This window comes from Somniosus microcephalus, chromosome 30 (genome assembly GCF_052327205.1).
Source record: "Somniosus microcephalus isolate GS21.2 chromosome 30, FLI_Smic_1.0, whole genome shotgun sequence".
Classification (NCBI taxonomy): Eukaryota; Metazoa; Chordata; class Chondrichthyes; order Squaliformes; family Somniosidae; genus Somniosus; species Somniosus microcephalus.
The window spans coordinates 3,586,988-3,604,630 of record NC_141016.1 but is presented as its reverse complement, the minus strand read 5'-3'; the positions used below and the strand labels follow the sequence as shown (position 1 = coordinate 3,604,630).

General features: G+C 54.6%; 1 protein-coding gene across 2 annotated transcripts in view; it reads right to left on the bottom strand.

Annotated features, from left to right (window-relative positions):
* LOC147097864 (GDNF family receptor alpha-2-like) overlaps positions 1-17,643 on the bottom strand; it is a 304,046-nt gene that overhangs the window by 36,441 nt on the left and 249,962 nt on the right. For both annotated transcript variants that reach the window (XM_085970898.1, XM_085970899.1), the window contains 2 exons: positions 11,238-11,347; positions 4,821-4,955 (listed from right to left, as the gene is read on the bottom strand). In XM_085970898.1, the coding sequence (XP_085827024.1) occupies positions 4,821-4,955; positions 11,238-11,347 (245 nt within the window). The remainder of the gene's footprint in view (positions 1-4,820; positions 4,956-11,237; positions 11,348-17,643) is intronic.

Below are 17,643 nucleotides of genomic sequence, written 5' to 3'. Positions count from 1 at the left end.
GGGACTGGGTGTGAGTTAGGACACGGGGCAGTGAGCACAGGGGGTGATGGGTGAACAGGACTGGGTGCGAGTTAGGACACGGGGCAGTGAGCACAGGGGGTGAGGGGTGAACGGGACTGGGTGTGAGTTAGGACACGGGGCAGTGAGCACAGGGGGCGATGGGTGAACGGGACTGGGTGTGAGTTAGGACACGGGGCAGTGAGCACAGGGGGTGATGGGTGAACGGGACTGGGTGCGAGTTAGGACACGGGGCAGTGAGCACAGGGGGTGATGGGTGAACAGGACTGGGTGCGAGTTAGGACACGAGGGCAGCAGAGGACAGGGGGTGATGGGTGAACGGGACTTGGTGCAAGTTCGGACACGGGGCAGTGAGCACAGGGGGTGATGGGTGAATGGGACTCGGTGCGAGTTAGGACACGGGGCAGTGAGCACAGGGGGTGATGGGTGAACAGGACTGGGTGCGAGTTAGGACACGGGGGGCAGAGGACAGGGGGTGATGGGTGAACGGGACTGGGTGCGAGTTAGGACACGGGGCAGTGAGCACGGGGGGTGATGGGTGAACGGGACTGGGTGTGAGTTAGGACACGGGGGCAGAGGACAGGGGGTGATGGGTGAACGGGACTGGGTGCGAGTTAGGACACGGGGGCAGAGGACAGGGGGTGATGGCTGAACGGGACTGGGTGTGAGTTAGGACACGGGGGGCAGAGGACAGGGGGCGATGGGTGAATGGGACTGGGTGCGAGTTAGGACACGGGGCAGTGAGCACGGGGGGTGATGGGTGAACGGGACTTGGTGCGAGTTAGGACACGGGGGCAGAGGACAGGGGGTGATGGGTGAACGGGACTGGGTGCGAGTTAGGACACGGGGGCAGAGGACAGGGGGTGATTGGTGAACGGGACTGGGTGCGAGTTAGGACACGGGGGCAGAGGACAGGGGGTGATGGGCGAACGGGACTTGGTGCGAGTTAGGACACGGGGCAGTGAGCACAGGGGGTGATGGGTGAACGGGACTGGGTGCGAGTTAGGACACGGGGCAGTGAGCACGGGGGGTGATGGGTGAACAGGACTGGGTGCGAGTTAGGACACGGGGCAGTGAGCACAGGGGTGATGGGTGAACGGGAGTGGGTGCGAGTTAGGACACGGGGCAGTGAGCACAGGGGGTGATGGGTGAACGGGACTGGGTGCGAGTTAGGACACGGGGCAGTGAGCACAGGGGGTGATGGGTGAACGGGAGTGGGTGTGAGTTAGGACACGGGGCAGTGAGCACAGGGGGTGATGGGTGAACGGGACTGGGTGCGTGTTAGGACACGGGGCAGTGAGCACAGGGGTGATGGGTGAACGGGAGTGGGTGCGAGTTAGGACATGGGCAGCAGAGTTTTGAATGAGCTGAAGTTTACGAAGGGTGGAAGATGCAAATACTTGGCTGTTTTTGGACTGCTTTCTGAACTTTTTAGCCTTGCCTCCTCTGTTGGGTTTTAGTGTAGGAGCAGAGAGTACAAGAGTAAAGAAGCAGTAATAGATTTGTACAAGGCAATGGTTAGGGCACAGTTGGCGTGCTGTGTGCGGACCTGAGCAGCCAATTATAGAAAGACATTAAGGCCATGGAAAGTGTTCCTTATTGACGAGGACACTGGGCAGAATATTCCACAGTTTCAAAGTTAAAAGGTCCCCTGGAGATTAATGCTGTGCAGATCTTCCCCTGGGCCTGTTCACCATACTTAAATCTCCATAGAAACATCAGACACCTGTCCACAGAAATGTGTTCACTGAATTAGAATTGTTGGAGACAGATTTAATTCACTGGGTAGACTTTCCAGAGGAACTATTAACTACTCCCCGATGAAGGCTGTAATCTCCAGAGCCTGTAATATTGTACACTTATAAAGGGGAGTTTGCTTTACATATAGCATACACAACATTCTGCATTTGAAGATGTTTGTTCTATCTAAAATATTTAGTGAGCTGGGAAAAAATTCTGTTCATATTGGAGGGGGAATTTTTACATTGTATGTTTTTCTTTTATTTGTTCATGGGATGTAGGCATCTTTTGGGGAGTCAGGAGCTGAGTCACTCGCTGCAGAATACCAGCTTTCATTGAGGATGGGAATGTTCATGGAGCCTCCTCCTCCCGTTAGTTGTTTAATGGTCCACCATCATTCACGACTGGATGTGGCAGGACTGCGGAGCTTTGATCTGATCCGATGATTGTGGGATCGCTTAGCCCTGTCTATAGCATGCTGCTTCCACTTTTTAGCATGCATGTAATCCTGTGTTGCAGCTTCCCCAGGTTGGCACCTCATTTTAGGTACGCCTGGTGCTGCTCCTGGCATACTCTTCTACACTCCTTATTGAACCAGGGTTGGTCCTCTGGGCTTATGGTAATGGTAGAGTGAGGGATATGCCGGGCCATGAGGTTACAAACTGTGGTGGAATACAATTCCGCTGCAGCTGATGGCCCACAGCGCCTCATGGATGCCCAGTTTTGAGCTGCTAGATCTGTTCTGAATCTATCCCATGTAGCACGGCGGTAGTGCCACACAACACGATCGAGGGTGTCCTCAGTGTGAAGACGGGACTTCGTCTCCACAATGACTGTGCGGTGGTCACTGCTACCAATGCTCTCATGGACAGATGCATCTGTGACAGGTAGATTGGTGAGGACGAGGTCAAGTATGTTTTTCCCTCATGTTGGTTCTCTCATCACCTGTCGCAGGCCCAGACTGGCAGCTAAGTCCTTCAGGACTCGGCCAGCTCAGTCAGTAGTGGTGCTACCGAGCCACTCTTGTGATAGGCATTGAAGTCCCCCACAGTACAGTCTGTGCCCATGCTACTCTCAGTGCTTCTTCCAATTGGTGTTCAACATGGAGGAGTACTGATTCATCAGCTGAGGGAGGGCGGTAGGTGGGAATCAGCAGGAGGTTTCCTTGCCCATGCTTGACCTGAAGCCATGAGACATCATGGGGTCCAGAGTCAATGTTGAGGACTCCCAGGACCATTCCTTCCTGACTGTATACCACTGTGCCGCCACCCCTGGTGGGTCTGTCCTGCTGGTGGGACAGGACATACCCAGGGATGGTGATGGAGGAGTTTGGGACATTGGCTGAAAGGTATGATTCTGTGAGTATGACTATGTCAGGCTGTTGCTTGATTAGTCTGTGGGACAGCTCTCCCAATTTTGGCACAAGTCCCCAGCTGGTGAGGAGGACTTTGCAGGGTCGACTGGGCTGGGTGTGCCGTCATCGTGTCTGTAGCCGGTGCCGAGGTCGATGCCGGGCGGTCCGTCCGGTTTTATTCGGTTAGTGGTGAGAATGTGGAACTCACTCCCACAGGGAGTGGTTGAGGTGAATAGCGCTGATGCATTTGTGGGGAGGCTGGATAAACACATGAGGGAGAAAGGAATAGAAGGTTATGCTGATGGGGTGAGATAAAAAGGGGTGGGAGGTGTAATGATATCAGCAAATAGTGATGATATTTGTCTGTGTTTGATTACTTATGCCTTACAGCATATTTGTCTGTGTTTTTGATTGCTTGTGCCTGAGCAGCAGAGGTCATGTGACACAGACAAGCAGGCTGACAGTTTTACTTTCAGTTTTGTTTCTAGGTGCATCACAGCATGGTGTGTCTTGTAAAAGGCTGTATAAAGAGTTGAATATACTTTAGATTAAAACTCATTCTCTTTCATAAATGAGTCGTTATTGAACCCACAAAGAAATCAATACAGGAGGAGGCTTGTGTGGAGCAGAAACACCGGCACGGACCAGTTGGACCGAATGGCCTGTTTCTGTGCTGCACATTCTATGTAATTCTCTGCAACTTTGCCAGTCAGGAGCAGCTATGTGGGAACTGGGACTCAGTGGAAAATTAAGATTGCTGGAGCTTAGCTGCGGTCTTCCATTTAGACTACAGTCCTCCACGATCGAGAGGGCACCGGCACAGTTAATGTTCTGAAGCTGACCATAAAATCCTGGCCACCTTGTCCAGTTCCCAGCAAGCCACACATCCCAAATGCAACAATTTGCCCTTATATACAAGAAAAGGAAGAAAGATTCGCATTTCTCCAACGCCTTTCACCACCTCAGGACGTCCCAAAGCGCCTAACACCCAATGAAGTACTTTTTGAAGTGCAGTCATTGTTGTAATGTGGGAAACGCGGCAGCCAATTTACGCACAGCAAGCTCCCACAAACAGCAATGTGATAATGACCAAATAATCTGTTTTTAGTGATGTTGATTGAGGGATAAATATTGGCCCTGGACACCGGGGAGAACTCCCCCCCCTACTCTTCTTCAAAATAGTGCCCTGGGATCTTTTACATCCACCTGAGAAGACAGACGGGGCCTCGGTTTAACGTCTCATCTGAAAGACGGCACCTCCGGCAGCGCAGCACTCCACTGGAGCGTCGGCCTGGATTGTGTGCTCGAGTCTCTGGAGTGGGACTTGAACCCACAACCTTCTGACTCAGAGGCGAGGGTGCGGCCCACTGATTCAGGGCTGACACCTACCTTAACAGACTAGTCACAGAACATGATCAGAGACTCAGCCCTGCACTGTATGCATCACAAGCATTTTAACAATTATCAAAGATCGCTTTGACACTACCCCCTTACACCGCGGTACAAATGGGCTTACAATGTTTTCTCCTTGCTATTTATGAGTTAAGCAATGAATGCCTAAGGCACTGCCACCAGCGGCTTTTTATATTTTTTTTGTAAACTTGGCCCTTGGGGATGTGTGGTGGTTGGAGCTGAAAATACACCTTTCAGAAGCTTAACAAGGGCAGCATGTTACCCGAGCCCATGCGCACTGCAACACTCGGCTTACTGAGACAGGCATTCTCTTTGAAATGGTTCAGAAACTTGTCGCATTCTTCCTTCTGGTTCCCACTGCCGCTACACGTGCACCACGGAGCCACTACAATGTCAGTCGTGTCGACGTAGTTTGGAGTCATGTCACTTCCTGTGGGGGACAAAAGAGGCCGAATGAAACTGACGGAGATGTGTCACCTGATGGACAAGAAAGAAAGAACTTGCTATTTCTCCCACGCCTTTCACCACCTCAGGACATCCCAAAGCGCTTCACAGCCAATGAAGCATTTGTGAAGTGTGGTCACTGTTGCGATGATGGAAACGCGGCAGCCAATTTGCGCACAGCAAGCTCCCACAAACAGCACTGAGATAATGACCAACTCATCTGATTTTTAGGTGTTGGTTGAAGGATAAACATTGAGCCAGGAGCACAGTAAGTGTAGGATGGCCACTGGAGACTCAGAAAGACGAATCAGAGCTTGTGCTAGAGTTTCACCAATTTTGGGTCCTAACACTGGTATTAGGCCCCTGATTAGCATATGCATGGGCACCAATGCCTGTATCAGGTGGGCGCCCAGGCAACCTAAACACGGTCCATTCCAATTTCCTGTTTGGCACATCGGGGGTGAATTGGGCATGGGGCACAGGCGCCAAAATTGGGAGGTTTTGCACCCATTTTATGCCTGAAAAATAGACTCTATGGGCTGGATTTTCATTGAGGAGGCGTGTAGGAGACGGGACTACAACTTTCGGGGTTGTAGTCCCGCCTCCATCGAGTTGTGGCCAACCCACGTGATTTTCACTTGATTGACCTTGTTGAGCCCGCCCAGTGGGCTCAGCAGGCCAATTAAGGGCCACCCGGCAACAGGTGACATCACAGATTGACATTTCATCTGTCAAGACCTTTTGACAGATGAAATATCAGCGTTTCACAGCTGTTTGAAGCAGTCAAACACTGACAATCTGTACTCCAGGTGAATTCCTTCCTCTCAGGATGATTTAGAGATCTCCCCGGAACAGAAAGCTCAATGCTGCAATTTTTGACAGCTTGCAGCCATTCTGCTTTCTGTGCCAGTGAGATGAGGGACTCCCGAGACCTGAAGGAAGGAAGGCTGTAAAGGTAAGTAAAACTTCTTTAAACACTTTACACACACCAAACACACTTACCTTTGTACTCATGCACCCATCACTCACCTGAACACCGGACATCTCGAACCCTCCAAGCCCTTCATCCCGACGGCCCGCCTCCTCTAACTTGGCGTGGTTTGGAGCCGTCGGGAATCCCACATTTTAACAATGAAAATAGGGATTAGGCTAAAAACTGCCTGTTAACTACCTGTTAACAGGCAGTTAATTGGCACTAATCCCCTTCCCGCCTCGGGGAGGCGGGTCCCAGTGCGGGGCGGGTACCCGCCTCCTTTGAAACTGGCATGGAGGCGGGATGGGAGCGGGATGGGGTCGGGACCCCTGATTTTGGGATTTTAACCCCCCACACGCCTCCAAGGCCCAATGACAATCCAGCCCAATGTCTTTTCCCTGCTGACTCCCCAAAGATTCTGCACCATCTGCAAGGCACAAGTCAGGAGTGTGATGGCGCGCTCGCCACGTGCCTGGATGAGTGCAGCTCTGTTATTGGGGTGATTAAACAAAATTGACTGTAAATTAATAAAACTTTAAAGGAACTGTAACAAATTAAATTAAAATTTGGTTGGCCAGGGTGATGAAGCACTCCAGTCCCTGCGGCGCCCACTGGTCACGGAAGGCCTCAAGCGTGCCAGCGGACACCGCGTGCTCCATCTCCAGGGCCACCCGGGCGCGAACATGGCCGCGGAAGAGAGACAGGCAATCAGGCTGAACAACCCCCTCGACCGCGCTCGATGAGTGCAGCTCCAACAACACTCAAGAAGCTCAACACCATCCAGGTGGGCAGCACGGTGGCATAGTGGTTAGCACTGTTGCCTCACAGCGCCAGAGACCCGGGTTCGAATCCGGCCTCGGGTGACTGTCTGTGTGGAGTTTGCACATTCTCCCCGTGTTTGCGTGGGTTTTCTCCGGGTGCTCCAATTTCCTCCCACAGTCCAAAGATGTGCGGGTTAGGTTGATTGGCTATGATAAATTGACCCTTAGTGTTAGGGGGATTAAATACATGGGGTTACAAGGATAGGGTGGGATATGTGTTGGTGTAGGGGTTACGGGGATCGGGTGGGATATGTGTTGGTGCAGGCTCGATGGGCCGAAATGGCCTCTATCTGCACTGTGGGGTTTCTGTGATTCAGGACAAAGCAGCCCGCTTGATTGGCACCCCATCCACCACCTTAAACATTCACTCCCTCCACCACCGGCGCACCATGGCTGCAGTGTGTACCATCTACAAGATGCACTGCAGCAACTCGCCAAGGCTTCTTCGGCAGCATCTCCCAAACCTGCGACCTCTTCCACCTAGAAGGACAAGGGCAGCAGGCGCATGGGAACACCACCACCTCCAAGTTCCCCTCCAAGTCACACACCATCCTGACTTAGAAGTATATCGGCTGATCCTTCATCATCGCTGGGTCAAAATCCTGGAACTCCCTCCCTAACAGCACTGTGGGAGCACCTTCACCACACGGACTGCAGCGGTTCAAGAAGGCGGCTCACCACCACCTTCTCAAGGGCGATTAGGGATGGGCAATAAATGCTGGCATTGCCAGCGACACCCAGATCCCATAAATGAATTTTTAAAAATATATATGGGAATACCTCAGTACTGCAATGAGAAGGCCAGGATTTGCAGCTAAACCTCCTGACTATACTTCGGTCGGTAGCCTATCGATTATCAGGTAGTGTTAGGAATGATATTCTGCCTGTCTAAGATTTTTACATTTTTCGATGAAATGTCTCAGTAAGACACTGGCTGCTGCCAGAATTTGCAAAAGGTCAACACTAACTGAGGGAACGAGCTGAAGAATAACTTGGTTCTCGAAGGAGAATTTAACTGCGCCTCCCTATTGCTGGAATTAAATGCAAACCTTCAAAAAGGAGCAAATTCTCGCTCAAGCAATTTTCTTCAAAACTGCTTCCCATGGATGAAATCGAAGCTTTCATCTGTGTCGCTGAAATGCACTCAGTGCGCCCTCAGCCTGGCAGAGACACAAGCACCTTTGAAGTTTTCTGCTCTACGTATTACTTGCCTGAATTTGTCAGATAATTCCGTTTAAAGCCCCCTTTGGTGAACTCGGCTTTTCATGTGCTCTTTATTCACAGAGCATCCCATGAGATGTTGGGTTTTATTGATTGCTAATAGAAGGACAAATGGCAGAGCCGCCCTAACTGGAGAAAAATGCAACAAGTTCGAGCCGATATCTACATTAGAGTTGTTAATGTCAATCAGAAAGGCAATTTTTAAAAACTTTTTGTAAAAGTTGCCCACTGCAATTTTCAGGGGTTTTTTTTGCCTTTCAGAATCAATCTGACAAGAGTTATTTTTAAAAGCCTTATATAACCACCTCCCCCGAGTTTTCAGCGCGCCGCCTGACTGGAGGCACTGAGCCAGTGGGGAAACAGCGGTCCTGGTCCGTCTCACCTAGAGTCAGAGAGTTATACAGCACAGAAAGAGGCCCTTCGGCCCGTTGTGTCCGCGCCGGCCATCAAGCCCTGTCTATTCTAATCCCATTTTCCAGCACTTGGTCCATAGCCTTGTATGCTATGGCGTTTCAAGTGCTCATCTAAATGCTTCTTGAATGCTGTGAGGGCTCCGGCCATACGATCGACCTCAGCACCCCGGCAGCTGGGAAGCGGAGTTGGTGGTGGGGGGGGAGGGAGGGGGATGGGGGGGCGCGGCTGGTGGGGGGGAGGGTGGAGGGAGGGCGAAATAAATCTAGCGGGAGTTCCCACTCCTGATTTATCAGCCCCAGCTGGAGTCTGCACAAGAAGCACAGGATCAGATTCTTCGGCAGTGCCCCCTGTGGCCGAATAGCTGGCGTGAAGTCCGGCACTCAGGCGAGTCCCCGGTAGGCTGCTCACGCCCGTGGAACTATAATCCATCAGGGATGGGGTGAGAGGAACAGCAATGAAAACAAAACTGACTCAATGCAGTTTCTTTAATTTTCGGGTGACATCTTCCATTTAAGTTGTATAACGCTCCCGCCTGGCTGATTCTCGCTGTCTGATGTTCTGCATTAATCTCCGTCACGCGTCTTGCTTCCCTAAATGCTGCTCTCAAAAAATGCTGCTGGAGGGGACTGGTATAAAAGACAGGCTCGCATTGCTCCGGCACCTTTCATGTCCTCAGGACCTCCCAAAGTGCTTTACAGCCAATGAAGTACTTTTTGAAGTGTGGTCCCTGTTGTAATGTAGGAAACGCGGCAGACAATGTGCGCACAGCAAGCTCCCACAAACAGCAATGACCAGATCGTCTGTGTTTTTTAGTGATTATGATTGAGGGATAAATAATGGCCCCAGGATACCGGGGATAATTCCCCTGCGCTTCTTCGAAAAAGTGGCCGTGGGATCTTTTACATCCACCTGAGAGAGCAGATGGGGCCTCGGCTTAATGTCTCATCTGAAAGACAGCACCTCCGACAGTGCAGCACTCCCTCAGTACTGCCCCTCCGACAGAGCGGCGTTCCCTCAGTACTGCTCCTCCGACAGTGCGGCGCTCCCTCAGTACTGCCCCTCCGACAGTGCGGCGCTCCCTCAGTACTGTCCCTCCGACATTGCGGCGCTCCCTCAGTACTGCCCCTCCAACAGTGCGGCGCTCCCTCAGTACTGCCCCTCCGACATTGCGGCGCTCCGTCAGTACTGCTCCTCCTACAGTGCGGCGCTTCCTCAGTACTGCTCCTCCAACAGTGCGGCGCTCCCTCAGTACTGCCCCTCCGACAGTGGAGCTCTCCCTCAGTACTGCCCTCAGGCAGTGCGGCGCTCCCTCAGTACTGCCCTTCCGACAGTGCGGCGCTCCCTCAGTACTGCCCCTCCGACAGTGCGGCACTCCCTCAGTACTGCCCCTCCGACAGTGCGGCGCTCCCTTAGTACTGCCCCTCCGACAGTGCGGCGCTCCCTTAGTACTGCCGATCTGACAGTGCGGCGCTCCCTTAGTACTGCCCCTCCGACAGTGCGGCGCTCCCTTAGTACTGCCCCTCTGTCAGTGCAGCGCTCCCTCAGTACTGCCCTTCCGACAGTGCGGCGCTCCCTTAGTACTGCCCCTCCGACAGTGCAGCACTCGCTCAGTACTGCCCCCTGACAGTGCAGCGCTCCCTCAGTACTGCCCCTCCGACAGTGCAGCACTCCCTTAGTACTGCCCCTCTAACAGTGCAGCGCTCCCTCAGTACTGCCCATCCGACAGTGCAGCATTCCCTCAGTACTGCCCTCTGACAGTGCAGCGCTCCCTCAGTACTGCCCATCCAACAGTGCAGCACTCCCTCAGTACTGCCCTCTGACAGTGCAGCACTCCCTCAGTACTGCCCCTCTGACAGTGCAGCGCTCCCTCAGTACTGCCCATCCGACAGTGCAGCACACCCTCAGTACTGCCCTCTGACAATGCAGCACTCCGTCAGTACTGCCCCTCTGACAGTGCAGCACTCCCTCAGTACTGCCCTCTGACAGTGCAGCACTCCCTCAGTACTGCCCCTCCGACAGTGCTGCGCTCCCTCAGTACTGCCCCTCCGACAGCGCGGCGCTCCCTCAGTATTGCCCCTCTGACAGTGCGGCGCTCCCTCAGTACTGCCCCTCCGACAGTGCTGCGCTCCCTCAGTACTGCCCCTCCGACAGTGCAGCGCTCCCTCAGTACTGCCCCTCCGACAGTGCAGCGCTCCCTCAGTACTGCCCCTCCGACAGTGCGGCGCTCCCTCAGTACTGCCCCTCCGACAGTGCGGCGCTCCCTCAGTACTGCCCCTCCGACAGTGCGGCACTCCCTCAGTACTGCACTGACGTGTCAGCCTGGATTTTGTGCTCGAGTCTCTGAAGAGTTGCCAACCCGAGTCTCCAGGAATTGAAGATTAATCTCCTGCAAGCAAAACCCACGTAGAAAAATCAGCGAGATATTAAAAACAGATGTTTCTGTTTCATTTTCTTCGAACAATGTTGTTTATTAGTTGTAACGATACTGGAGATGGGGAAATAGTCTGTCTGACTGATATTCCTGGCCAATCCAATCGGGTAACGAAGAGTCTGTGGGATTCGCCATTGGTTGTGGGAAGGTGGAGCCCCGCCATGATGGACACGTTGGGCAACCAATGGTGGGGGGCGGTTGGAGACACGAGGTCATGTGATGAAACCTCCAGGGAAACGTCGAATCAGAGTTTGACAACCCTAAGTCTCTGGCGTCTTGCTTTGTACCCCCAGCTGCAGAAAAGAATATTTTCCGGAGGAGAATTAAACTAAATCTGGCTTCACACGGCCACAATAGCACTGCCGCCCTCCAGGTCCGATCACCAGACTGGTCCGAGTCTCCACTTACCGATGAGTCCTGAGTAGGAGAGTAAGCAAGCCGCGTAGTTCTCTCGGAAACAGCCGCTCACTGATAGCGCGGAGGGTTGGCAGTTGGACAGGAAGTCTGCCAGTCGCGACCTGCGGAGTGAAACACAGAAGCTGTTAGTAGGTTTCCTGATCGGTGGGGGGTGAGTCGATATTCCAGCCCCACCACTTCAATCGCTGAGGGACTTGAGAAGGCAGCGGGGGGGATATTGGAAAAGTTTACAAAGGATATACGGTACAGAAACAGGCCGTTCGGCCCAACCAGTCCATGCCAGTGTTTATGCTCCACTCGAGCCTCCTCCTGTCTTTCCTCATCTCACTCTATCAGAATAACCCTCGATTCCCTTCTCCCTCATATGCTTATCTAGCCTCCCCAGAGTGCTGCACTGTCAGGGGGGCAGTACTGAGGGAGCGCTGCACTGTCGGAGGGGCAGTACTGAGGGAGTGCTGCACTGTCGGAGGGGCAGTACTGAGGGAGTCCTGCACTGTCGGAGGGGCAGTACTGAAGGAGCGCTGCACTGTTGGAGGGGCAGTACTGAGGGAGTGCTGCACTGTCAGAGGGGCAGTACTGAGGGAGTGCTGCACTGTCAGAGGGGCAGTGCTGAGGGAGTGCTGCACTGTCGGAGGGGCAGTACTGAGGGCGCGCTGCACTGTCAGAGGGGCAGTACTGAGTGAGTGCTGCACTGTCGGAGGGGCAGTACTGAGGGAGCGCTGCACTGTCGGAGGGGCAGTACTGAGGGAGCGCCGCACTGTCGGAGGGGCAGTACTGAGGGAGTGCTGCACTGTCGGAGGGGCAGTACTGAGGGAGTGCTGCACTGTCGGAGGGGCAGTACTGAGGGAGTCCTGCACTGTCGGAGGGGCAGTACTGAAGGAGCGCTGCACTGTCGGAGGGGCAGTACTGAGGGAGTGCTGCACTGTCAGAGGGGCAGTGCTGAGGGAGTGCTGCACTGTCGGAGGGGCAGTACTGAGGGCGCGCTGCACTGTCAGAGGGGCAGTACTGAGTGAGTGCTGCACTGTCGGAGGGGCAGTACTAAGGGAGCGCCACACTGTCGGAGGTGCCGTCTCTCGGATGAGATGTTAAACCGAGGCCCCGTCTGCTCTCTCAGGTGGACGTAAAAGATCCCACAGCCACTATTGGAAGAAGAGCAGGGGAGTTCTCCCCGGTGCCCTGGGACCAATATTTATCCCTCAACCTACATCACCTAAAACAGATTATCTGGTCATTTATCACATTGCTGTTATTGGGAGCTTGCTGTGCGCGAATTGGCTGCCGCGTTTCCCACATTACAACAGTGACCACACTTCAAAAGTACTTCATTGGCTGTAAAGCGCTTTGAGATGTCCGGTGGTCGTGAAAGGTGCTATATAAATGCAAGTCTTTCTTTCTTTCTTTAAATGTATCTTTACTATTCACCTCAACCACTCCCTGTGGTCGCGAGTTCCACATTCTCACCACTCTCTGGGTAAAGGAGTTTACGGTGCAACTTTACGTGGGATTGGCAGTCCACAATGATGCCACTTGGATGTAGTGGGAGATGGAAGGGCAGATAGAGCGGCAATCTGTGGGAGGGCAGTGAGAATCCGTAGCAACACAGTCTTAGCTTTGAAGTGTTTGATTTCCCAGGTGACACAATGAAGAGATCATTCCGTAAGCATCGCTGGTCGAACTAGAGGTGGTAATTTAATTCGGTAATTAACGGTGGGATGAAACAGATTATGGCCTAGAAATTCAGTGCCCTTAGCGCCGATTTTGCGGCGCTAGAGGGCCTAGCGCTGCAATTGGCGCCGGCGCCGAAATTGCCTGGGGCCCTTCCGCCGCGGTAGACCGGTAGCGCTGCGCCGGCACCGATGACGTCATCGGTGTGCGCAGCGTCCCGGTTGCCATGCCGACGGGCCCCAGCGCCGAAATTCAGTTGCGGCCGCCTCGCCCGTGGCAGCCGCAACTAAGACTCTGGCAACAGAGTCTTACATGACTTTGCGCCGGCGCATTAAAGGCCCCGCGGCGGCCGGCCGCTTTCCCGCCGGCCGCCTGGCCGCAGCTCCCTCCCCGGACTTCCCCCCCCGCCCCCCCGGAACAGAAGCAAGCCCGGCACTTGTCCGAGGTGCCGGGCTCATTTTTACAATGATTTTCGCGGGCCGCGGCCGGGTGCAGGCAGCTCCTCCTTAAGGGAAGGAGGAGGCCTGCACTTCCCGAACCTGCCGCACCGCAGCGGGCGCCGCAGCGCCGGAATAGCGCCGATATTCAGCGCGTAGCGCCAGTTTTCAGGCGCAAACAGCTCTCAGCAGCGCCGGCAGCCGTTTGGGCGCAGAACTATTGAATTTTTGGCCCGCCCAGCGCGACTTAGCTCCGGCACTAACTTCCGGCGCTAAAGCCGTCGCTGCGCCAAAACCCAATTTCTAGGCCTATATTCCCAGAACATCCAGAGGTCATGAAAGGCGCTATATAAATGCAAGTTCTTTCTTTCACTGATTAGATCATTTATTTTTTAAGTGATGTTGGTTGAGGGATAAATATTGGCCCCAGGACACCAGCATGAACACCCCAGCTCTCCGTCCAAATAGTGCCAGGGGATCTTAGTCTAACCGAGAGGAAAAACAGGGCCTCGGTTTAACATCTCATGCAACAGAATAGCAGAGATAATAATAATAATATATATATAGAGAGAGAGAGACAGAGAGATACAGTATAAAAGACAAAGATAGAGACACACACGAGTGAATAATATTCTCTTGTGACCTGAACTAGATATTTGTGTTTTCCATATGTGCAATGCTTCAATCTGTCCTAAGGTAGGCTACCAAACGTATGGTGAGAACAAGCCTGTTATGAAATGATGAGTGGCCCTATTTCACAGTAAAGTGAGCACACAGATTGTGGGCTTTAATCGGACTCACTTAAAGGAAAGACTTGCATTTATATAGCGCCTTTCACGACCACCGGACGTCTCAAAGCGCTTTACAGCCAATGAAGTATTTTTTGAAGTGTAGTCACTGTTGTAATGTGGGAAACGCGGCAGCCAATTTGCGCACAGCAAGCTCCCACAAACAGTAATGTGATAAATGACCAGATAATCTGTTTTAGTGATGTTGATTGAGGGATAAATATTGGCCAGGACACCAGGGAGAACTCCCCCCTGCTCTTCTTTGAAATAGTGCCATGGGATCTTTTACGTCCACCTGAGAGAGCAGACGGGGCCTCGGTTTAACGTCTCATCCAAAAGAGGGGCCCTCTGACAGTGCGGCGCTCCCTCAGTACTGCCCCTCTGATAGTGCGGCGCTCCCTCAGTACTGCCCCTCCGACAGTGCGGCGCTCCCTCAGTACTGCCCCTCCGACAGTGCGGCGCTCCCTCAGTACTGCCCCTCTGATAGTGCGGCGCTCCCTCAGTACTGCCCCTCCGACAGTGCGGCGCTCCCTCAGTACTGCCCCTCCGACAGTGCGGCGCTCCCTCAGTACTGCCCCTCCGACAGTGCGGCGCTCCCTCAGTACTGCCCCTCTGATAGTGCAGCGCTCCCCCAGTAATACCCCTCCGACAATGCGGCCCTCCCTCAGTACTGCCCCTCCGACAGTGCTGCGCTCCTTCAGTACTGCCCCTCTGACAATGCAACGCTCCCTCAGTAGTGACCCTCCGACAGTGCAGCGCTCCCTCAGTACTGCCCCTCTGACAGTGCAGCACTCCCTCAGTACTGCCCCTCCGACAGTGCAGCGCCCCCTCAGTACTGACCCTTCGACAGTGCAGCGCTCCCTCAGTACTGCCCCTCTGACAGTGCAGCGCTCCCTCAGTAGTGACCGTCCGACAGTGCAGCGCTCCCTCAGTACTGCCCCTCCAACAGTGCAGTTTTCCCTCAGTACTGCCCCTCCAACAGTGCAGCACTCCCTCAGTACTGCCGCTCCAACAGTGCAGCACTCCCTCAGTACTGCCGCTCCAACAGTGCAGCACTCCCTCAGTACTGCCCCTCCAACAGTGCAGCACTCACTCAGTACTACCCCTCCAACAGTGCAGCGCTCCCTCAGTACTGCCCCTCTGACAGTGCAGCGCTCCCTCAGTAGTGACCGTCCGACAGTGCAGCGCTCCCTCAGTACTGCCCCTCTGACAGTGCAGCGCTCCCTCAGTAGTGACCGTCCAACAGTGCAGCGCTCCCTCAGTACTGCCCCTCTGACAGTGCAGCGCTCCCTCAGTAGTGACCGTCCGACAGTGCAGCGCTCCCTCAGTACTGCCCCTCCAACAGTGCAGTTTTCCCTCAGTACTGCCCCTCCAACAGTGCAGCACTCCCTCAGTACTGCCGCTCCAACAGTGCAGCGCTCCCTCAGTACTGCCCCTCCAACAGTGCAGCACTCACTCAGTACTACCCCTCCAACAGTGCAGCGCTCCCTCAGTACTGCCCCTCCGACAGTGCAGCACTCACTCAGTACTACCCCTCCAACAGTGCAGCGCTCCCTCAGTACTGCCCCTCCAACAGTGCAGCACTCACTCAGTACTACCCCTCCAACAGTGCAGCACTCCCTCAGTACTGCCCCTCCAACAGTGCAGCGCTCCCTCAGTACTGCCCCTCCAACAGTGCAGCACTCACTCAGTACTACCCCTCCAACAGTGCAGCGCTCCCTCAGTACTGCCCCTCCGACAGTGCAGCACTCACTCAGTACTACCCCTCCAACAGTGCAGCGCTCCCTCAGTACTGCCCCTCCAACAGTGCAGCACTCACTCAGTACTACCCCTCCAACAGTGCAGCACTCCCTCAGTACTGCCCCTCCGACAGTGCAGCGCTCCCTCAGTACTGCCCCTCCAACAGTGCAGCACTCACTCAGTACTACCCCTCCAACAGTGCAGCGCTCCCTCAGTACTGCCCCTCCAACAATGCAGCGCTCCCTCAGTACTGCCCCTCTGACAGTGCAGCGCTCCCTCAGTAGTGACCGTCCAACAGTGCAGCGCTCCCTCAGTACTGCCCCTCTGACAGTGCAGCGCTCCCTCAGTAGTGACCGTCCGACAGTGCAGCGCTCCCTCAGTACTGCCCCTCCAACAGTGCAGTTTTCCCTCAGTACTGCCCCTCCAACAGTGCAGCACTCCCTCAGTACTGCCGCTCCAACAGTGCAGCGCTCCCTCAGTACTGCCCCTCCAACAGTGCAGCACTCACTCAGTACTACCCCTCCAACAGTGCAGCGCTCCCTCAGTACTGCCCCTCCGACAGTGCAGCACTCACTCAGTACTACCCCTCCAACAGTGCAGCGCTCCCTCAGTACTGCCCCTCCAACAGTGCAGCACTCACTCAGTACTACCCCTCCAACAGTGCAGCACTCCCTCAGTACTGCCCCTCCAACAGTGCAGCGCTCCCTCAGTACTGCCCCTCCAACAGTGCAGCACTCACTCAGTACTACCCCTCCAACAGTGCAGCGCTCCCTCAGTACTGCCCCTCCGACAGTGCAGCACTCACTCAGTACTACCCCTCCAACAGTGCAGCGCTCCCTCAGTACTGCCCCTCCAACAGTGCAGCACTCACTCAGTACTACCCCTCCAACAGTGCAGCACTCCCTCAGTACTGCCCCTCCGACAGTGCAGCGCTCCCTCAGTACTACCCCTCCAACAGTGCAGCACTCCCTCAGTACTGCCCCTCCGACAGTGCAGCGCTCCCTCAGTACTGCCCCTCCGACAGTGCAGCACTCACTCAGTACTACCCCTCCAACAGTGCAGCGCTCCCTCAGTACTGCCCCTCCAACAGTGCAGCACTCACTCAGTACTACCCCTCCAACAGTGCAGCGCTCCCTCAGTACTGCCCCTCCAACAATGCAGCGCTCCCTCAGTACTGCCCCTCCAACAGTGCAGCACTCACTCAGTACTACCCCTCCAACAGTGCAGCGCTCCCTCAGTACTGCCCCTCCAACAGTGCAGCACTCACTCAGTACTACCCCTCCAACAGTGCAGCACTCCCTCAGTACTGCCCCTCCAACAGTGCAGCGCTCCCTCAGTACTGCCCCTCCAACAGTGCAGCACTCACTCAGTACTACCCCTCCAACAGTGCAGCGCTCCCTCAGTACTGCCCCTCCGACAGTGCAGCACTCACTCAGTACTACCCCTCCAACAGTGCAGCGCTCCCTCAGTACTGCCCCTCCAACAGTGCAGCACTCACTCAGTACTACCCCTCCAACAGTGCAGCACTCCCTCAGTACTGCCCCTCCGACAGTGCAGCGCTCCCTCAGTACTACCCCTCCAACAGTGCAGCACTCCCTCAGTACTGCCCCTCCGACAGTGCAGCGCTCCCTCAGTACTGCCCCTCCGACAGTGCAGCACTCACTCAGTACTACCCCTCCAACAGTGCAGCGCTCCCTCAGTACTGCCCCTCCAACAGTGCAGCACTCACTCAGTACTACCCCTCCAACAGTGCAGCGCTCCCTCAGT